The sequence below is a fragment of the Gallus gallus genome, chromosome 33, assembly GCF_016699485.2.
Source record: "Gallus gallus isolate bGalGal1 chromosome 33, bGalGal1.mat.broiler.GRCg7b, whole genome shotgun sequence".
In the NCBI taxonomy this organism is placed as follows: Eukaryota; Metazoa; Chordata; class Aves; order Galliformes; family Phasianidae; genus Gallus; species Gallus gallus.
Window position 1 is genome coordinate 3,187,964 of NC_052564.1, and position 22,781 is coordinate 3,210,744.

At 49.3% G+C, this 22,781-nt stretch overlaps 2 protein-coding genes across 2 annotated transcripts; both read left to right on the top strand.

Moving 5' to 3' along the window:
- Window positions 1-4,467: 4,467 nt before the first annotated feature.
- On the top strand, window positions 4,468-14,860 carry LOC121108032 (olfactory receptor 14A16-like; the record flags this gene model as incomplete). Its single annotated transcript, XM_040654689.2, has 4 exons — window positions 4,468-5,214; window positions 8,203-8,243; window positions 8,678-8,777; window positions 14,039-14,860. Coding segments are annotated over 4 exons (1,710 nt in total), but the record flags the coding sequence as incomplete, so codon positions are not given.
- Window positions 14,861-19,603: 4,743 nt separating this feature from the next.
- On the top strand, window positions 19,604-20,364 carry LOC121107952 (olfactory receptor 14A16-like). The gene has a single exon (XM_040654557.1). It carries the CDS (start codon window positions 19,616-19,618, stop codon window positions 20,345-20,347), a length of 732 nt encoding a protein of 243 aa, XP_040510491.1. The 5' UTR covers window positions 19,604-19,615; the 3' UTR covers window positions 20,348-20,364.
- Window positions 20,365-22,781: the final 2,417 nt, after the last annotated feature.

Consider the following 22,781-nt stretch of genomic DNA (forward strand, 5'->3'; position numbering starts at 1 on the left):
TATGAAGCAGAAAGGCCAAGACCTGATCAGGGCTGACCCTTGGCAGGGAGATCCTGTCCCTCCTGCTGGCTCAGGGCCCTTCCTGGGGCAGTGGGATGCAGGATTGTATGAGGTCAAATGAAAGACAAGGGGTCAGCAGCTCCCAGGCTCTGCCTGGGGTGCAAGGATGTTGTGAGGTGCAAGTCCCATGCGGGCAGTATGTCTCATCCCAGGCTGTGGGATGTGAGAAGAGCCCAGTCTGAACAAATAGTCAGTGACAATAAAACTTTGAACTTCAGATCTCTGAAGCCTAGCTGGACACTCCATTTCCTCACTGGGAGTGTTTGGTTCTGGCGATGCCATGTCTGATGCTCACCCACATGCAGAGCTCCTGACTGACTGCAACACCACTGCGCTCGTATCAGCTGTGATATAATGCAGTGGTGCTGAACTCACTGAGATTTTCTCCCCTTAATTCACAGCGCAGTGACTCTGACACCACTGTAATCCTGACCACTGCCACAACTCAGTAATTCTGACATCACTGCTCACTACACCACCGAGACACCACAACGACTCAGGTGTCAGTAAGCTCCTATCCACTGCCACAGCATAGTGACTCCAACATCATCATGCTTGTACCCACTATCATAGAATCCTAGAATATCCTGTGCTGGAAAGGACACTCAAGGATTATCAAGTTCAACTTCTGGCTCCACACAACTACCCAAATAGCAGACCATATCATCGAGAGTGTTGTCTGAATGCTTCTTGAACTCCTGCAATCTTGGTGCTGTAACGCCTTTCCTTGGGGTCCTCGTCCAGTGCTCTGCTTTGGACACACTCCCATAGTTTATGTCCTTTATGTTCTGTGATGTCCAGCAGTGCACCCAGTGCTCCAGGTGAGGCTGCGGCAGTGCAGAGCAGGACAATGACCTTTGCACAACCAGGACCCCCAAATCCCTGATAGCAAGACAGTGTCCCATCCCCAGTCAGTGTGTATGACCAGGGTTGACCCTCCCCAGGTGTGGAATCAGTCCCTTGTTCTTGTTATTCTTAATGTGGTTGCTGCATGCCCTGTTCTCTAACTTGTCCACATCTCTCTGCAAGTCCTCTCCACCCTCAGTGGAGGCAACAGCACCTCCCATTTTGGTATCTTCAAAATAAGGTGTCATCAGTGAAAGAACGTAGACGTGCCATAGCTTTGTAATGCCTTGAACTCCAGAGTATGCCGCAGATGGAGCAGAGAGGAAGATCTGACTCTTCTGTTGTGAGCTCATCCATTTGGTCAGCGGAACAATACAACATGGGGACAGGTGCAAAAGGCACACTGGGTGCCCTAAGCACAGGGCTGTGGTGGCATTTAGGATGGTCAAGAATACCTCCCTTCTGGCCCTCAGCTGATGCTCAGGAAGGAGGTGTCTATCTCAGAGATTTTCCACTACACTTTACAAGCACCAGCACACAACTAGGATCACCCCAGACACTTTGGGCATCACTGAGCGTCTTTGTGTGAGCAATGCAGTCCCTGTTGAATAAGGACCAAGCATTCAGATGAGGGGCTCACACACAGACACCTCACTGTACACATCTGAACTCAACTAAGAGGACTCCCGGCTCCCATGGACCTCTGGGGAACTGATCCCATTTCAGTCCTAGGTTTTCCATCAGCGGATGAGATGCCGAACACTAGGGCTAGGATGAGATGGTGTGACAGTAATAAGACAAATGGAAATGGCTTTAAAGTACAGAGGGGAGATTTAGTTCAGCTTTAGGAAGACATTTTGTACTCAAAGGAAGTGGAGCAGGTTGCCCAAATATGTTTTGTGTGCGCCATCCTTGGAGGCATTCAAGGTCAGGATGGATGGGATCCTGGGCATCCTGATCTGGTGGTTGGGAACCCTGCCCATGGCTGGGGGCTTGGAACTAGGTGCTATTTAAAGTCCCCTCCAAGCTAAGCCTTTCTATGATTCTGTAATGTTATGCCTACACTGCCTCAGCTCTACCACTGCTCAGAACAGGGGAAGTCATCCCCTCCGTGTCCTTGTCTGTGTGACATTTCTATTAAGTGAGTCTATATACATGAGCAGAGGTTTCCAGATTCGGCATTTGCTTCCCTCATGATCAAACTTCTTTTGGTAGGAAAACAAACGTGCTTCTGGAATCCAGTGGACATGTTGATTAATTGAGCTGCCTTGGAAGTACGTTCTGCAGTGATGACCGAGCTGCCTTGCAGGAGCTGTCAGCTCAGGAGGGCCATGGATATCTGCAGGGAGAGAAGGAAATCACCTCCTTTGCTGCTGAGCTGAACTGGGCTCCTGAGACACAGGGAGCTGATATAAGTGGGCAGTGCTGCAGAGAGACAGCTGTGCCCAGGAGCAGCTCCTGTGTACTACGCAGCAGGGCAGGGGCCATGACCATCCGGAGATGGGGAGGGGAGAAGGAAGAGAGGTTACAGGTCGTGTGGCACAATAGCAGGCTGAGAGCTCACTGGAGGTGCATTTCTCACTATCCTTGACAAGGTGAGTCTTTTGCTCCAGGCAATTGCTCTGCTTTTCCTGTAGGGATCACTAACTCTGGGACATCCCATTAGATATCTGGCTGAAGGTGTTCCATGTTTCTTTACTGTGGAGAAAGACCAGCTCCAGCGGAGGGCTTCAGTGCTTCACTGTCAGAGCACAGCCCTGAGGGCTGCATGTCCCAGGACGGCTGCAGGCTGTGCAGCCGGGGGTGCAGCCGGGTGCCCAGGGCTGTGGTGCAGAGCAGGGTCCCTGCTGTGCCCCAGGGGCTGTGTGCCGGGGCAGGAACTCTGCCGCCTGCCAGGCTCAGCACTCAGCCTGCCCGGGGAGCTGCCCAGGGCGCTGCGGGGGGAAGTGCCCTGCACCACTGTTGACCTTCACATATGAAGGTCAAAGGAGGGATTTTCTGCCATGTTTTCTGCTTCCTGCTTCAAGCAGAGGGTAAAGATGAAGAGGGTGATAGAGAAAATGATTAATTGTGTTGGACTACTTCTAGTGAGAATCTTCAAGTGCATTCGGTCTCTCACTGTAAGCAGATATTTACTTTGTAGAACTCACTGGGGTTCCCTTATGTTCCCTTTTATACCTGCAAACATGAACATGCACCCAGAGAATGCTCTGCAAACAGGATGGGTTCTGAACAGCAAATAGGAATGCACACATTCTGAGCTGTTGTCTGTAAGCACAGAAAGATACAAGACATGGAACAGAGAAACATCTCCAGGAAGGAAAATATGCAGGGAAGAGAGTTATGATCAGGGAATGACAGGAAAGTAAGAACAGCATTTTTTTCCAGAGGAAGAATTCACTTGAACAACCCATATTACTCCCTTCAGTGCAGACACCTTCCTCTGAGCAAGCTCCCACCCAGAATGCCTCTGCCCTCACGGCCATGGGGTTCAATGCATGAACCACCTCCTGTGCAGCCAGAGCTGCAGCAGAGCAGAGCAGCATCTCCCCAGGCACGTCTCCATCGCCCTCTGCAGCGCACAGGGGCTGAGAGCCACTGCCTGGGGCTGTGGGCAATGCAGTCTGTGAGGCTGGGAAGGAGTTTGCTTTCCCTTAATGAGACGCCACCACTGGGACACATCTCCTTGAAGTGTCCTTCAGAGCTGTGAGCTGACCTCCAGGATGTAAGTTTTTCTCACAGGCTCGAGATCAATGTGCAGGGACGAAGGGGAGAGATGTTATATGCAAGGAAATGCTCTGGGGTTGGTGGTTTTTTGCCAGATGTGTGGCAATGAGACCTTCCTCAGGACCCCTGAGAAAGGGTGGGAATTCCGTGATGGTCAGTGGTTTCCACTGCTCTCAGCAGGGACTGGCTTCTTTTCAGGGTAACATGGGAAGACATTCTCCCTTTGTCTCCAAGAGTTGCATGTTCAGAGTGTGTGGAAACAAGCCCAACCCGCTCCCCTTACCTTGCGCTAAGCAGCAGTGAATCCCTTTGCGTCTCAGCTCTCACTGCCATTCAAAATGTGTGCAGCAGAACTGCTCAGGATTTCTGACTTCATTGAACACTCCTTGGCTGTGGTGAGTTGGACCAGACTTTGCAGGAAAAAAAAACATCATTACAACTTTTATTTTCAACCCATGTATTTCTGGCACTGGTACGTTCCCACGTCCACAGAGGGACAACGCTGCTTCCTTGAGAGAAAAAGGGCAGAGGTGCCATGGCAAAATCAACCACATGAAATGTAGCTCACATCACTGACCACAATGAACATTGCCAACATGGAATGTCTTGTCATTAACTCTCCTACTCCTTGGACAGGTTCTTGTGCTCACAGGTCCGGGTGCTCAGAAGTACCAGATGCCCAACAGCAGCTCCATCAGCGAGTTCCTCCTCCTGGCGTTGGCAGACACACGGCAGCTGCAGCTCCTGCACTTCTGGCTCTTGCTGGGCATCTACCTGGCTGCCCTCCTGGGCAACGGCCTCATCAGCACAGCCGTAGCCTGCGACCACCGCCTGCACACCCCCATGTACTTCTTCCTCCTCAACCTCGCCCTCCTCGACCTGGGCTGCATCTCCACCACTCTCCCCAAAGCCATGGCCAATGCCCTCTGGCACACCAGGGACATCTCCTACGCAGGATGTGCTGCACAGGTCTTTTTCTTTTTGTTTTTCTTCTCAGCAGAATATTCCCTTCTCACCATCATGTCCTATGACCGCTACGTTGCCATCTGCAAGCCCCTGCACTACGGGACCCTATTGGGCAGCAGAGCTTGTGCCACCATGGCAGCAGCTGCCTGGGGCACCGGGCTTCTCTATTCCCTGCTGCACACTGCCAATACATTTTCCCTGCCTCTCTGCCAAGGCAATGCCATCAACCAGTTCTTCTGTGAAATCCCTCAGATCCTCAAGCTCTCCTGCTCAGAGTCTTACCACAAAGAAATTTCACTTCTTTTGGTTAGTGTTCTTGTTTTATTTGGGTGTTTTGTCTTCATTGTTGTGTCATATGTGCAGATCTTCAGGGCTGTGCTGCGGATGCCCTCTGAGCAGGGACGGCACAAAGCCTTCTCCACATGCCTTCCTCACCTTGCTGTGGTCTCCCTCTTTCTCAGCACGGTGATGTTTGCGTATCTGAAGCCCTTCTCCATTTCCTCCCCATGGCTGGATTTGACAGTGGCAGTTCTTTATTCAGTGGTGCCTCCAACACTGAACCCCCTCATCTACAGCATGAGGAACCAGGAGCTCAGGGATGCAGTGATGAAAATGGTGCCCTGGTCACAGTTCAGCAGGGATAAACTTCTCATCTGTCTCTGTAAATGACTCACAGTCTGTCCCATAACAGGCTTGTATTATGTTTTTTCTATTAATATTTTTTTCTTTATTTCCTTTTCTATTCATATATACTTGTGTGTCTGTGGTTGTCATGTTCCTATACATGTGTTTGGCTTCCTACCACTTCTACTGAGACATCACCCTGCTCTCTTTCTCCTGAAGCCCATATGATCCTGGGTTAGCTCTGACTCCCACAGCCTCTGTGTTCCATCTCTGTATCTGCAGGCCAATGAGATGCCAGCAGACACCATGGAGATTTTATAGGCTGGATTATTGGAAGGTATCAGTGTATTAGCCAAAGGACCAGTATGTTAATTCAGGGTATTCTCGTCCTAAATCTTAGCAGACTAGCTGCCTGTGGGGCAGCATGGCTGGGCTGTACTGCAGAGGGGAAGGCACATGGAGACACTGTGCTGCAGGGCTGGGACCCCAAAGGCACCCTGGAACTCAGCACGCAGCAGCGCTGAGCTCACCTTGCCTGGCTCCCAGGTGCCCCCTATGCTGCTCTGTCACTGCCCCTCCTCAACAGGACGTGGGAGAAAACAGTTACACAGTTCCTGCGTTGAGGCAAAAAGCACTGTATTCTTTCCTTGCTTAAAACCCACTGACAACAAATTGTGTGTGTTAATGGCTGCACATCAATTACAGTTTTCTCTGAACACTTGGGAACAGCTATTTGTCATGGTTTAGTAACTTTGCTATTGCTATTCTACATCATAACACCATGGACAAAAGAGAAGAACTACGTATCCCTGAGGACCTGACGGTCAGAGAAGGAAGATACGTCATGGAAGATACGTCATCTGGTTGCGCATGGTCTTTTTCACTTTTGCTTGCTGCCAGAGAGAGGAGTGGGTGTGCTTCCAAGCTATGTGCCTTCATCAAGTAGGGCTTTCAGTTTCGGAAACTCTCTCACTCTCTCTCTCCCTATCGCTCTTTCGCTCTCTCTCATTTCATTTGATTTATTATCCTTACTCCCAATTAGATTATATTATATCGTGTCATCTTGCATCCCAACATCATAGTTAGTAAAGTAAGTTCTCCTTCTTAGATCGTTGCTGCTGCTCCGTTTTTTCTTTCTCGGGAAGTCGGGGAGAGGGGGGTGCCCACGAGCCTACTGCCCCCCTGTCATGGGCACAGATCTATCTAGGTAACTCCATGACATTGTGTTGGAACAATTGCAGGTATGAGGGAAGAACTCCTTGAGAGTTGCCCTGCAGGGAAGGACTTAGAGATCCTGGGAGATGAAAACCTTATCAGGAGCCAGCAGTGTGTGCTTGCAGCCTGCGAGGCCATCTGTACCCTGGGCTGCATCAGCAGAGAGGTGGCCATCAGAGCGAGGGAGGGCACTGTCCTTCTCTATTCAGCTCTCAAAAGTCCCCGTACGGAGAATGATGTAGAGCTTTTGGAGCAGGTCCGAAGGAAAGCCATGAGGATGTTCAGAGGGCTGGAGGACCTCTGCTAGGAAGACAGGCTGAGGGAGCTGGTAGTAGAAAGCATTTGGAGAACATATTGAAGCCTTCCAGTACTGAAAGTGAGCCTAGAAACAAGAGGGTAGATTCAACTTCGCTTTTTACACGGCTAGATAGGGATGGCACAAAGAGGATCTGTTTTAAATTAAAAGAGGTGAGATTTAGATTAGAAATTGGGGGGATTTTTTACTGAGATTGTGGTGAGGTCCTGGCACAGGCAGCCCAGAGAAGTGGTGGATGCCCCATCCCTGGAGGTGTTCAAATCCAGGCTGGATGGGGCCTCGGGCAGCCTGATGTAGGGCCTGGTTTAGTGGTTGGCAATGCTGCCTACAGCACGGGGGTAGGAACTAGATGACCTTTGAGATCCCTTCGTTCAATACAAGCCATTCTATGCTTCTATGGTTCTATGACCACTGGCACCGCAGCACTACCCTTTGAGTGACATTTCACACAATCACAGAATTGAAGAGGTTGGAAGGGACCACGAGAGATCACCAAGTCCCCCCCCCCCCTGCTAAAGCAAGTACCCTACAATAGCTCATCCTTTTGATTGTGGCCCTTCATCTGAATGCAATACACCATGTGCAGTCTCACAAGAGTGGAATGAAGGAGGAGAACCGCCTCCCTTGACCTACTGGCTACACTTCATTTGATGCAGCCTGGGAAGTGGTTGGTTTTCTGGGCTTCAAGTGCATATTGCCAATTTTTGTTGAGTTTTTCATCAACTAACACTCTTAGTGTTTCTCCTCTGGACTGCTCTAAGCGCATTCTCCACTCTGCTTGCATTTGTGCGTCTGATTGCAATGAGCCATATGAATATCCTTGCACATGGATGGCCTTGTTGATCTTGATGAGGTTCGCACAGACCCACCTCTGTAGCTTGTCACGGTCCCTCTGGGTGCCATCCCTTCTCTTTACTGTGTTGACCACATCACAGAAATTGGTGTCACCCACAAACTTGCTGAAGGTGCACTCAACAGCGCTGTCCAAGTCAGCAACAAAGAGGTTAAATAGCACCAGTACCACCTGCAGACCCCGGAAAAATACTTTTGTCTCCACAAAGCCAGTGAGCTGTTGTCCACAACTCTGGCTGTGACCATCCATCCAATTCCACATACAGTGAGTGGTCCATCCATCAATTCGTGCCTCATGCTTCTCTCTGCAGAGAGAAGGGTCTCATACAGGGCCGTATCAAATGTCTTCCACCAGTCCCGGTAGATGGAAAGTGCCATCATCTCACAATCTACCCGTCAGGCGGTGTACCAACCCATCAGCTTCTTTTAGCCTGACAGCTGACCACACAGATGAAATCTCACCATAACCTTTCAAGTCACAAGCCTGATGTACAACTTTCAGGCAGACATGTCCAAGTTATGTGCCCATCATGTGCTAACGAGCAAGGGATTTGAAAACAAGGACCCAAGGCCTCTTCCTGAATGCAGGCAATCAGCTCTCAGGCAGAAGGGATCTCTCAATCCACCTGCCCAGCAGGTGCCTTCTGCTGGCTTACCAGAGACATGGGAATGACCATGAGCTGCATTCCTAAAGGTACAGAGCTCAGCCCTGAACTCAAGGCTGTCCTATTGGCTACTACAGAAAGAGTGTCTTCCAAGGCGCTTTGCCAGCCTTGTTCCTGCTGCAGGTCTGTCACCTCCGGAGACTGAAATCACCTCTGAAACACCATCTAGCCACGTTTGTTACAGGGTGGTGAGTTCTGCTTGCACAAGTGACCTCACCTCAACACATCTATGCGTATACTTATCTATAACACATCAGAGCCTCCGTCTGGTTGAGGAGCGGATGGTGCAGAAGTGTCTGGGTGGGATCAGTGTGCACACGTCCATGGGTCCAGATGGGATGCATCCACGTGTGCTGAGGGAGCTGGCAGAGGTGACTGCTGAACCTCTCTCTATCATCTTTGTCAGGCCTTGGATATTAGGAGAGGTGCCCGAAGACTGGAGGATAGCCAATGTCAGTCTGGTCTTCAGAAAGGGCAAGAAGGAGGATGTGGGAAACTCCAGGCCAGTCAGTCTCACCTCTGTCCCTAGGAAGGTGATGGAACAGCCTATTGTGGGTGCCATCTCCAAGCAATTGGAAGAGAAGAAGGATATGAGGAGGAGTCAGCATGGGTTCACCAAGAGGTAATAGTGCTTGAGCAACCTGGTAGCCTTCTATGATGGCATCACAGGCTGGGTGGATGGGGGGAGAGCAGTGTCCCTGCGCACCGAGGGCCCACCGGCTTTGCAGTAGCAAAGGTTTACTCACACTTTTCTCTGGGTTTACTGTCACTTTACTCAGGGCTTTACTCACAATTTACTCCGGGGTTCCTAACAATATGCTTTAGGTTTTACCATCAAGGTTACTTTGGGTTTACTCACAATATACACCAGGTTTCCTCATTATTTACTCGGGGCTTACACACCCTTTACTTTGGGTTTACTCACACTTTCCTCTAGCTTTACTCACATTTTACATCAGGTTTTACTCACATTCTACACCACGGTTTACACATACTTTATTCCATGTTTCCTCACAGTTTTCTCCAAGCTTTGTTCCCTCTTTACTCCAGGTTTACTCACTCTTTACTTCAAGGTTATGTACACTTTACTCTGAGTTTAATCACACTTTACTTCTGGTGTACACACACCTTACTCAGGGTATTACTCACGCTTTATTCAAGCTTTACTAACCCTTTACTCCGGGCTTACACACACTTCAATCCAGGTGTACTCATACTTTTCTCTGGGTTTACTCTCACTTTACTCAGGGCTTTACTCACAATTTACTCCGGGGTTCCTAACAATATGCTCCAGGTTTTACCCTCAAGTTTTCTTTGGGTTTACTCACAATTTACTCCAGCTTTACTTGCTATTTAATCCGGACTTACACACCCTTTACTTTGGGTTTTCTCACACTTTTCTCAAGCTTTACTCACACTTTACATCAGGTTTTACTCACATTCTACACCACGGTTTACACATATTTTACTCCATGTTTTCTCCAAGCTTTGGTCACCCTCTACTCCTGGTTTACTCACTCTTTACTTCATGGTTACGCACTCTTTACTCCAGGTTTACTCACACTTTACTTTGGGTTTAGTCACACCTTACTCAGGGTATTACTCACACTTTACTCTAGCTTTACTAACCCTTTACTCCGGGCTTACTCACACTTCAATCCAGGTGTACTCATAGTTTTCTCTCGGTTTACTCTCACTTTACTCTCACTTTACTCACACTGTACACCGGGTTTCCTAACAATGTATGCCAGGTTTAACTCATATGTTTACTTTGGGTTTACTCACGATTTACACCAGTTTTCCGCACTATTTACTCTGGGCTTACACACCCTTTACTTTGGGTTTACTCACACTTTTCTCTAGCTTTACTTACATTTTACATCAGGTTTTACACACATTCTACACAAGGTTTTACACATACTTTATTCCATGTTTCCTCACAGTTTTCTCCAAGCTTTGTTCCCTCTTTACTCCAGGCTTACTCACTCTTTACTTCATGGTTACGCATCCTAACTCTGGGTTTACTCACAATTTTCTTTGGGTTTAGTCACACCTTACTCTGGGTATTACTCGCGCTTTACTCTACCTTTACCAACCCTTTAATCTGGGTTTACTCAGACTGCTGTCCAGGTGTACTCATACTTTTCTCTGGGTTTACTCACACTTCACTCCATGTTTCCTAACAATGTACACCATTTGTTTTACTCACAACTTTACTTTGTGTTTACTCAGAAATTACTACAGCTTTACTCACTATTTACTCTGGGCTTACCCTTTACTTTGGGTTTACTCACACTTTCCTCTAGCTTTACTCACCCTTTACTCCAGGTTTACTCAACATTTACTCAGGTTTTATACACATATTATTCCAGATTTACACACACTTCACTCTGGGTTTAGATACACCTTACTCCGGATTTTACTCACACTTTACCCCGGGTTTTACTCACACTTGTTTACTTGTTGTAGACAATAAGATGACCAACCAGAGCCAGCCAAGAGACTCCAACCTCACCCATGTCAAAGGAAAATAAGACCTCAGCCTTCATCCAAAAGTCCACCAACGAACCACCAAAAGATATGCATGTGTCATAGAGCTGAGGCGTGGGGCAGGGATAAATGTCAATCATTTTGGGGTCTCGCTGTACTAACCCAACATTTTCTTGGAAATCTAATGCATGTGTAAGCAGTAGCTTCTTTAAGTATGTGCCTTTCTTGCCCTCCGGTATGCAGGGTAGGTGGGGGGCACTGGGGGAGATGTGGTGTGTGCGCAGCGCTGATTAAACATACCTGCTTTATAACTACTCTGTGGTTACAGAGTTTGATTTCCACCCATCACAGGGCACAGCCACTGGCACCACTGTCTGTGTCCCTGTACCTGGAGGCATTTGTGTCCTGCAAACACCGTTCTGGATAACATCTCCTTAAGAAAAATGAGAAAAAGAAAAAGAAAAGGACACCAAATTCCTTCAAAGACCAGCGTTTTCAAGCTAAAGAGGGAGAGGACTGGAGAGAATATTAGAAGCTGAGAAGTGTCTTAGCATATTTTTATTGATTTCAATCTTTGTTGTCAATCCTTGGTTTCAATTTCATTGACATTAATGAACATCTTTCAGCCTTACAGCTTCAAAAAGAAAAGAAGATCCATCTGTACCTTGCACAGAGCCTGGTGCCCCCCAGAATTTCCCTGTTCAGAACTGTCCATGACATCTCTCAGTCTTTGCATTGATGGAGTCACACTGTGGTACTGAGCTCATTTTGATTTTCTCAGATCATGTTTTCGATGGTCACATGCAGCACAGGACGCTTCATGGCCTCCATGCCCTTAATGCCAGGTACCCTGCCCCATTCTACTGTGGGTCCACATCCACCATAGCCTTCCTTTTGCTGCACATATAATTCTAATAGCCCTTATTGCCTTTTAAATGCCTGGGAAGATTCAACTGTGTTTGAACATTAGCCTTCAGAAACGAATCTCAGCAGGTACAATAGGACAAAATCTATGTACTGCTGTAAGGTGATCACTTCTTGTCTCCACTTTCTAAAAGAATTCTTCCTAATGTACCCGAAAGACACTTGAAGAAGCCAAGGTGTGCTCTGCTGTAGCCCAAAGGTGTGAGCTTGGCTTTTGCCCTCCCTTCAGACTCCTCAGCTCCACCATCCCACGGCCACTGCAGCCCAGGTTCCCTTCAATCTTCACATTCCCTACAACCCCTTCCTTGCCAGTGAGTATGAGGTCCAGTAAGAGATCTCTCCTCTTCAGTTCCTCTATGGCTTGGTCAAGAAGCTGCCATCTGTGCTCTCCAGGGATCTTCTGGGTGCCCTGCTCTGCTGTCCCTGCACCAGATACTGGAGTGAAAAGAGTCCCCAAAGGGGACAAGGGCCTGACAACATGAGGCTCCCAGGTGTGTGTAGAGGGCACCTTCCACTTGCACTTCCTGATCAGGAAGCTATTTCTGTTTGCTCTGACCTGGCTGATCGGCCATCCCCAGGCAGAGCTCAGTGCATTCTCACAGATTTCATTGTCTCCTCACCCATCCAGCATAAAGACTCCGCATCCCCCTTGTGTTACAGCCCAGTTGTGGAAGCCATTTAACCATGTCCCTGTGGTCCAAAAAAGAGCTCAGGCCTGCAACTGTACAAAGAGTTCTAGCACAGCATGTGTTGGTGTTCTCATTAGTGTCCTTGCCTGTGTGACATTTTTGTTACGTCATGAGCAGAGGTGTCCAGATTTGGCATTCGCTTCTCTCATGGTCAAATTTCTTTCAGTAGGAACAACTGTGCTTCTGGAATCCAGTACACATGATAATTAATTGAGTTGACTTTGAAGTATGTTCTGCACTGATTAATATCTCCAGGGAGAGAAGGAAATCACCTCCTCTGCTGCTGATCTGGACTGGACTCCTGGGGCATAGGGAGCTGATACAAGTCAGCAGCATTGTAGAGAGACAGCTGTGCCCACAAGCAGCTCCTGTGCACATGAGCTGCGAACATGCTCTGTAGGTGACAGGGAGAGGAGAGAAGGAAGAGAGCTTACAGGCTGTGTGGAGTAAGAGCAGGCTGTGACTTCACTGCAGGAGCATTGCTCACAGTCATTGAGAAGGTAAGCCTTTTGGAACAGAAAATGGAGCTATGTATTCCTGGAGGGATCACTAACTCTGGGACATACCATAGCAGATTAGGCTGATGGCATCCGACATTCCTTTACTGTGGAAAATGACCTGCTCGAGATGAGGTCTTTGGTGCTGCAGCATCAGAGCACAGCCCCGAGAGCTGCGTGTTCCAGGACAGCTGCAGGCTGTGCAGCCAGGGGTGCAGCCGGGTGCCCAGGGCTGTGGTGCAGAGCAGGGTCCCTGCTGTGCCCCAGGGGCTGTGTGCCGGGGCAGGGACTCTGCCGCCTGCCATGCTCAGCACTCAGCCTGCCCGGGGAGCTGCCCAGGGCGCTGCGGGGAGACGTGTGGGGGGAAAGAGCCCCCCGCCAGGGCAGGGGCTTTCTGCTGCCACAGCTGCTGCCTGGGACGGGGGGATCACAGCTACACTGCATCACAGAATGTTTCCAAATGCACACTGTAAAAGAAGAGACAAGGCAGGGACGTTCCTTTTCCTGTTCGCAGGGTAGGGAGAAGGACTGGAGGCAGAAAACTAAAGGGGCAGTCAACTGTGAACACATCTCTGAGACTTTCAATTTTTTCTTTAATCAGTTATTTGTTCTGTGTACAGAATGTGCTTTCAGACTTTTCTTTTCTCAAAGGATGGAACCAGCTGAAATCATCATTGCTTTTTGCAGACATGAATAATGCATGTATCCTGCATACAGGCAGCTTTCTCTCACAGAAATTGAAGGGCACAGAGTTTGGGCTTCTGGGCTCTAGGAGCGGTTGGAGTAAAGATATGGGATATGGAAACAATTGAAAATATACAGGGAGATGGGATAAGATTAGGAAATGAGAGGATGGTAAAAGTTCCATAAGCCGCTTCTGCTTCTCGAATGCTGAACCTTATGAAATTCAATTCAAGTTATGATACCAAAGGAACATTGTCCTAAGAGAATGCAAACATTTTATAGTACAGTGGGATGAGTGATTCAGAAAATTACCTTGTCTGGTCACTATCTACTACGCTCTGAACAGGACTCCATGCCCAGGAACTGCAGATGCCCAACAGCAGCTCCATCAGCGAGTTCCTCCTCCTGGCGTTGGCAGACACGCGGCAGCTGCAGCTCCTGCACTTCTGGCTCTTGCTGGGCATCTACCTGGCTGCCCTCCTGGGCAACGGCCTCATCAGCACAGCCGTAGCCTGCGACCACCGCCTGCACACCCCCATGTACTTCTTCCTCCTCAACCTCGCCCTCCTCGACCTGGGCTGCATCTCCACCACTCTCCCCAAAGCCATGGCCAATGCCCTCTGGGGCACCAGGGCCATCTCCTACGCAGGATGCGCTGCACAGGTCTTTTTCTTTCTTTTTTTATTTGGAGCAGAGTATTCCCTTCTCACCATGATGTCCTATGACCGCTACGTTGCCATCTGCAAGCCCCTGCACTACGGGACCCTGCTGGGCAGCAGAGCTTGTGCCACCATGGCAGCAGCTGCCTGGGGTACTGGTGTCCTTAATTCCCTGTTGCACACTGCCAGTACATTTTCCCTGCCTCTGTGCCAAGGCAATGCTGTGGATCAGTTCTTCTGTGAAATCCCCCACATCCTCAAGCTTTCCTGCTCAGAATCCTACCTCAGGGAAGTTGGGCTACTCCTTTTTAGTGTCTGCTTAGCATCTGTGTTCTTTGTTTTCATTGTTGTGTCCTATGTGCAGATCTTCAGGGCCGTGCTGAGGATGCCTTCTGAGCAGGGACGGCACAAAGCCTTCTCCATGTGCCTCCCTCACCTGGCTGTGGTCTCCCTGTTTCTCAGCACTGTCATGTTCACATACCTGAAGCCCTTCTCCATTTCCTCCCCATTTCTGGATGTGGCAGCGGCACTTCTTTACTCAGTGATTCCTCCAACACTGAACCCTATTATCTACAGTATGAGGAACAAGGAGATCAAGCATGCCCTCAGCAAAGTGTTGCAGTATGCACTATTCCGGATTCAATAAATGCACATTTTCCTCACACATTTGCCAGTGATGGTTCTTCATGTTTTATGTGTGTTTCATTTTTTGCTTGTCTAAGTGTGTTACAGAAATCTATAAATAAACATTGCAATTTATTCCTTTTCTTATTTACTATCTACTTCCTATTTTGTCACACAGAGAGCTCATGTAAATATGGAAGCAGATTCCCTGAATAGGTCACTAAGAAAGCTTGCAAATAATACTTTTCCTTTGGTCTTATCTTTTCCTGCCTTGTCTATATCTGGGGGAGGTACAGCCACGGACAGCAGCACAATGTATATATTTGCAACTCCAGGACCTATAGCAGGAATTGGAGCTGCTGCAGGGTCTGTCCCAGGAGTTGGAGAGGCTGCAGCACTGCCAGCAGATCTGGCTCTCTTCCCCTTGAGGATGCTGAAGAGTGCTGAACACAGCTCAGGAGGTGTGGGCCAGGCCCTGGCACGCTGCAGTGATTTGTGCCTCTTTAGGATTAGCAGGGCCACAGCACACCTTCCCCAAAGATTCTACCACTTTCTCAGGATCCTACAGTTGCTTGGAAATGTGGTTCCAAACCCCTGGTGGTGCCCACCACTCCAGGCACCTGCCCAGACCATCCCACACCCCGGCCATGCAGAGCTATCCCGCATTGGGGCAGATCTCTCAATCATATTCTTGAATAGTTGTTAAACCTGAAACATGACCTGAAACACATCAATGACACGTAGCAATGGGAGCACGTTGGTTTGAACATCCCACGGATAGACAAAGTTCTCAGGCGCTGTTGTAACTAGCTCTCGAGCTCTAGGGAAAGAAGGAGAAGTGAATGGGTGGCTGAGGGACTGCTGGAAAGTGTCCTCCCTTATCTCCTCCACAGCCGGGCTCTCTGAGGAGACAAAGCCAAGGGTGTAATTACTGATCATATCAGCAATATGACTTCCAAAACCCAAAGATGGCTGCAGACTGCAACACACACAGAACTTTCGTTAGTCAGCTGCCAGTTTTATCCTGATATAAGCCAAGGCCAAACAGCACAGCAAAATAAAATCCCTAATCAGCCCACAGAGTGGACAAAGAGTGCAGCGGGGAAAAAAAGTGGCAAGCAAGGAGCTGTGCAGTGCAGTTTTGTGAGAGGACTCAGTGAGCTCCATAAATAGGGAAACAATCAGCATCACGGCCAGCATTTATACAACTACCACAAGGCCCTGTGTTAACTTGCTCTGGACACATCCGCTGTTATCTCAATACTGGGAGCCCCATATTGGGCACCCAAATGACTGTGGATGTTTATCCCAGCTGGTGGCTCAGCACCACACAGCGCTTTGTGCACTGCCCCCTTCCCAGTGCGATGGGGAAGAGAACTGGGAAAAAAACAAAGTACAATATGTGGGTTGAAATAAACCTATTTCCTATGAGACTTAGAAGGAAAAGGGTATTAGTTATGGTTATTTTTTACATATATATGTAAGTGATGCACAAGCACTTGCTCATCATCACCTGTCTGATGTGCCGCTGGCCCCTGGGCAGCAGAAGAGAGAGAGATGAACTCACACCCCTTTCAGTACTCCTTCCGCTTGCTGTCAGATGGTACAGAACGTCCCTTTGGCCACTTTCAGTCAGCTGTCCTCATTCTGTTCCTTCCCAGCTCCTTGGGCCCTCCACTGACAATGGCCTTGGCTCTGTACCACACTGCTTAGCAGCAGCTTTAAACATCAGAGTGTTAACAATGTTGTTTTTCTCCTACAACCAAAACATTGCATCATACCAGGCAGCGTGAAGAAAACAGTTCCATCCCAGCTGTAACTCAGACACATCCCTGTTCCCTTCCTCTTGCTCTTCCTGACCAGGAAGCAAGGAACAGATGCTGCCCGTCTCCTCTTTAAGCCATTTCCATCAGTTCTCAGCTGGCTCCTCTGCCACCCCCAGGCAGAGCTCAGTGCACTCTCACAGAGGGCAGCAGCCTATCCTCGACTTCCTTGACCATCCATCAGAAAGAGTCCGCACCCGCCTTTGCCAGAACTCAGAGGTGGGAACCATGCCACCATGTCTCTGTGAGCCAAACAAGACCCTAGGCCTTCAAATGCACAGAGATTTTGAGCTCACTGAGTTAATGTTTGTGGTCTTCTCATTAGCATAAAGACACTTCAGAAAGCATCCCATTCCAGAAGCATTATTTGATTTAGCCTGGTTGGGCCGTGCATCTACACCGTGGTACTGGTGTTCAGAAGGTGGCACACAGGTACTACGCCCATTGTGGGGCTCACAGTTGTCCAGCGAGCATTGACAGTATCAGGGTATGGCTTTCCTGAAGGTCCTGGGCTGCATTTGCCATCTGGCTGAGGTGTGCTGGAGACCCCAGGGAACTGCCATGCAAAGGAGAGCCCAGAACAAAGGAAGGTGTCATCAGTGAGAGAATGTAGGTGTGTCACAGCTTTGTAATGCCTTAAGCTCTGGAATACGGAATAGACCGGGAATAGAGAAAGATCTGACTCTTCCTCTGGTGAGCTCATCCATTTGGTCAGCTGAAGAACTCTGCATGCTCCATGGGGGGAGGTGAAAAATGGCACTCTCAGGTGCCCATTACTCGGAGATCTGATGACATTTAGGATGGCCAAGAATACTCCCATTCCCTGCCTGGCCCCCTGCTGATGCTCTGTAAGGAGATGGCTCTCTCGGAGGTGGTCTACCACAGCTTGCAGGCACTGTTGCACACATTTGGAGCACTACAGGCACCTTGGTCATCATCGAGTGTCCATGTGCGAGCAAGTAACTTCCTGCTGATGAAGGACAAAGGATTCAGACCAGGGGATCATGCATGCAGGCAACACATTGTGCACATCTGATCTGAACCAAGAGGAGTCCCAGCTCCCGTGGGTCTGTGGGAAACTGAACCTTATTTCAACCCAGGGTTTTGCATCTGGAAATGAGACAACTGAATTGATTGCCTCAGCTGAATGACTGCCCTGCACAGGGGAAGTCACAGAGTCCCTTCTCCTTGTTTGCATGTCCTTTTTGTTAAGGTCCATGAGCAGAGGTTTCCAGATGAGGCATATGCACTTCTGCTAGGCAAACACGATCAGTTAGGATGAACCATGCTTCTGGAATCAGCCTGTCTGCTGGTGATTAATTCATCTAACTTCAAAGTACATTTTGCAGAGATGACCCTGTTGTCTGTCAGGAGCTGCCAGCCCCAGAGTCCCGGGGACATGTCCAGGGGGAGCAGTGTGGAAGAGAAAATCACATCCTCGGCACCTGAGCTGGGCCAGGCTCCAGGGACACAGATAGCTCATACAAGTGGGCAGTGCAGCAGAGAGGCAGCTGTGCCCAGGAGCTGCTCTTCTGCACAGCACAGCCCGCAGGTGACAGTAGGAGTGTAGAGAACAGGGAGAGAGCTTAAAGGATATGTGGAGTGTGAGCAGGCTGTGAGATCACTGGATGAGAATAGCTCACAGACCTTGACACGGTAAGTCTCACTGCAGGCCATGCAGATGCTTTTAGTAGAGGGGTAACTAAATCTGGGACATCCCATTGCAGATCAGGCTGCAGACACTGTGTTTCTTTATGAGGGAAAAAGACCTTCTCCAGCTGAGGGCTTCCATACTGCGGCACCAGAGCACAGCCCTGAGGGCTGTGTGTCCCAGGACGGCTGTAGGCTGTGCAGCGGGGGGCGCAGCCGGGTGCCCAGGGCTGTGGTGCAGAGCAGGGTCCCTGCTGTGCCCCACACGGGGGCTGTGTGCCGGGGCAGGGACTCTGCCGCCTGCCATGCTCAGCACTCAGCCTGCCCGGGGAGCTGCCCAGGGCACTGTGGGGAGACGTGTGGGGGGAAGGAGCCCCCCGGCAGGGCAGGGCAGGGGCCTTCTGCTGCCACAGCTGCTGCCTGGGGCAGGGGGATACCAGCTACACTGCACCCCAGAATGTTTCCATGGGCAATTTGCAAGGGGAGAGACGAAGCAGGGGTTTTTCTTTTATATCCTTAGGGAAGAGAAACGGACTGGAGGCAAAACTCTGAAGGGAGCTATAAAATATGAGCACATCTCTGAGAATCCTGAATTTGTACCCTTCTCAGGGTTCTGTTATATGCACAAACTCCTCATGAGCTTTCAGAATCACCTCTCCCAAATGACAGCACCAGCTGAAACTATCGTAATTCCCTACAGATATGAATTATGCACTTTGCCTCTTAAAAGGCAGATTTCTCTAACAGAAATTTTACTGCATAGAAGTTGGGGTTAGGGGCTCTTAGAGCAGTTCAGGTAAAGATAGGAAACGTGGAAACAGCTACTAAGAGGAAAATATCCAGGATGTTGGGATAGCATTAGCAAATGATTAAGAACGTAATGATTAGGAAAGTAAAAGCTCTTTAAGCTTCTATTTCTTCCATGGCACTGAAGCTCATGAAAATAAACTCATTATATGGAGTTAAATGGACTTTCCTAGTGTAGCAGGAGGAGTGTCTCTGAGAATGATCTAAAATTGCCATTATCTTCTGCACTCTGAACAGGACTCCATGCCCAGGAACTGCAGATGCCCAACAGCAGCTCCATCAGCGAGTTCCTCCTCCTGGCGTTGGCAGACACGCGGCAGCTGCAGCTCCTGCACTTCTGGCTCTTGCTGGGCATCTACCTGGCTGCCCTCCTGGGCAACGGCCTCATCAGCACAGCCGTAGCCTGCGACCACCGCCTGCACACCCCCATGTACTTCTTCCTCCTCAACCTCGCCCTCCTCGACCTGGGCTGCATCTCCACCACTCTCCCCAAAGCCATGGCCAATGCCCTCTGGCGCACCAGGGCCATCTCCTACGCAGGATGTGCTGCACAGGTCTTTTTCTTTTTCTTCTTCCTGTCAGCAGAATATTCCCTTCTCACTGTGATGTCCTATGACCGGTACATGGCCATCTGCAAGCCCTTACACTACGGGACCCTGCTGGGCAGCAGAGCTTGTGCCACCATGGCAGCAGCTGCCTGGGGCAGTGGGCTTCTCCATGCTGTTATGCACACTGCCAATACATTTTCCCTGCCTCTGTGCCACGGCAATGCTGTGGATCAGTTCTTCTGTGAAATCCCCCACATCCTCAAGCTCTCCTGCTCAGAATCCAACTACCTCAGGGAAGTTGGACTTATTGTGGTTAGTGTCCTTCTGGAGCTTGGGTGTTTTGTCTTCATTGTTGTGTCCTATGTGCAGATTTTCAGGGCCGTGCTGAGGATGCCCTCTGAGCAGGGACGGCACAAAGCCTTCTCCATGTGCCTCCCTCACCTGGCCGTGCTCTCCCTTCTCGTCAGCTCTGCCTTTTTTGCCTACCTGAAGCCCTCCTCTATTTCCTCCCCATCCCTGAACCTGGTGGTGTCAGTTCTGTACTCAGTGGTGCCTTCAGCAGTGAACCCTATTATCTACAGCATGAGGAACCAGGAGCTCAAGGATGCTCTGTGGAAACTGATGACCAGTTGTATTTTGAAAGCAATGAACTTCCCATCTTTATCTATTCATGACTTGTAATGCAGATTTTTAGAGAAACACTCAGCCCTAATTTGCATGTATTTACTTATTTATTTTATAAGAGCAATATATTAAAAGTTTTATTATATATCTCTATTGTGTTCTAATGTTTTTCACCGAACTGTCATTACCCACATCAATTACTTCTCAGTTAGTGCCTTTGCAGTGGAGCCCAGGATGCTGTACGAGGAGCCAGGCTCTGTGAATCTTAACAGAACAAAGGACATGCAATGATTTTGTCTGCCATTCTTCTTGTGAGACATTTCTGGAGCTGCCAGGGTCATTTGCTCTCAGAAACCCACAATCCAGCCGAAAGTATATGGCTGTTAGTCAATCTGTGCGGTGACTTCAGCCTGCAATAGCTGACGGGTCATCCCTCGGCTCCTGGCTGGGGTCTGTGCTTTCAGTGTCAGTGCCTCTGGCAGGCCAGCAGCAGCACCTGCTTTGCGCGTTGGTTGTCAGATCCCCTCTTCCTCATTCCCTGTGAGACCCTGCATAGGAAAACTTCTTGGATGTGAGTTCTCATCTCAGTGGCTAAAACATATCCTGGAAGCCTACTTCTGTGCTTCTTTCCATTTGCCACACAGAGGTGGGCACTGCCTCCAGCATCCCCTGGGGTAGCTGAAGTACGCATGAGAGCCCAGGAAAAGTCCCTCAGGACTCTCAGGAGGCATTCTGGAGCATGAATTTGTAGGTAGGAAATGCAACTCTGGGGCAGCGCAGAGCTGCTAGGCAGGCGGTGCAGCTTCCCCTGCAAGAGCTTTGTGTCCTTCCCCTTCCTGAGTGAGGTGCCACTTCTGTCTCAGGAATGGAACAGCCGACAGAGGTGAGACAGAAGCTTTCCAAGAAAAGGCTCAGAGTTGCACTGAGAGATGGAATTCAGTGGTGTGGTTGTGGTGTGCTGAGCTGAACCTCAATCTGATAGCCCCTTAGCCTTGCAGCTCCTGTGGCTTGGTGGCAGTGCTGCCGTGTGGCTGCAAACACAAGCAAGGACACGCAGTGGGCACTTCTGTCATGCAGGTCGTTTCCACCACAGCAAGTCTATCGTTAACAGATATCTCCTCATGGCAGTGCCTGAAGGCTCAGGGCTTCTTTAAAAGTTGCTGACAGGTGCGTTCCCAAGCAATGGACTGCACAGATTCCCAGAGTTACTCTCCCACTCATGCTAAAATCAAGCTTTAATTGCTAGCATTAAAGTGTTATATTTAACGCTAGCCCTCACAGTATTCCAAAGCAAAACACTGTTCCATAATCCTTGCCCATACCCTTACACTGGCCTGAAAACCTTAGCAGAACACCAAGACCTCTCACTAAATCTTTGCTTCATCTCTGCCCCGAAAGGTGAGTTTTGACCCTTAATCCCTATCCTGAACACCCAACAACCACAGACGCTGTTCCTGTGCTCTGCCCTCCTCACATTCATTCACCCCCCCCAGTCGTAAACTTTGGGTACTTGGCTGTTCAGGGCAGAGCAGGAATCGTGGAGTCTTTGAGCAAATGCATTTAATGCAGTGATGAATGTGAGGTGATGTATGTACAGGAGGTGACGTGTGACTGATCAGCTTGAGGCCATAAGGAGGAGGTGGGTCGGAATGCTGCGATGAGCTCAGCTCTACCACAGGACCTCATGGGTCTGCAGGTGGCATGTGAAGGTGGTAGTGAGATCCCTTCTGTCTGTGGAGTTGATAGGCCAGCAGCAGGAATGTGTCACAGGAAGGAATGGTGTGCTCACTTCTGCCTGAAGCAGCTGTTGGTCAGCCCTTGACTTCTGGCTGGGATCTGTGCATGCAGGATCACATCTGCCGTGTCACTGTGAGGGTGAGAGAAAGTGCCAGGTTGACATGTTGACAGTGGGATCCTCCCTGCCTAAGCACCTGGTAGGCCCCATAGAGGAAGGCGGAGGTTTGTGTGAGGGATTGTGATGGCTCTTCTGTGTGAGTACGCAACGTGACAACAGGAGGGACATGACTGAATTCAAGGCTGTCCTACTGGCTACTACAGAAAGAATGTGTTCCGAGGCCCTTTGCCAGCCATGTTCCTGCTGCTGATCTGCCACCTCCAGAGGCAGAAATAACCTCTCAAACATCACCTCAGCCACATGCTTCCTACAAGTTGGTGAGTTCTGCTTGCACAAGTGACCTCGCAGCAACATATGTACACATACTCCTCCTTTGGGCCCACAATCTGGTCAGAAAAAAGTAAGCTTTTAAAATGAAATTCATCAAATCACATTCAACCAGTGGTTCAAGTCCTGCTTGACCAACCTAGTGGCTTTCTATGGTGGTGTCACCGCATCAATAAACAAAGGCGGAGCCACTGATGTTATCTATATGGACTTCAGTAAGGCCTTTGACATGGTACCTCATAACATCCTTCTCTCCAAATTGGAAAGGTATGGATTTGATGGGTGGACTGTTTGCTGGATGAAGAACTG

Coding starts and splice junctions, on each gene's coding strand:
- LOC121107952 (XM_040654557.1), top strand. CDS start 19,616: ATGGCCAATGCCCTCTGGCGCACCAGGGCCATCTCCTACGCAGGATGT.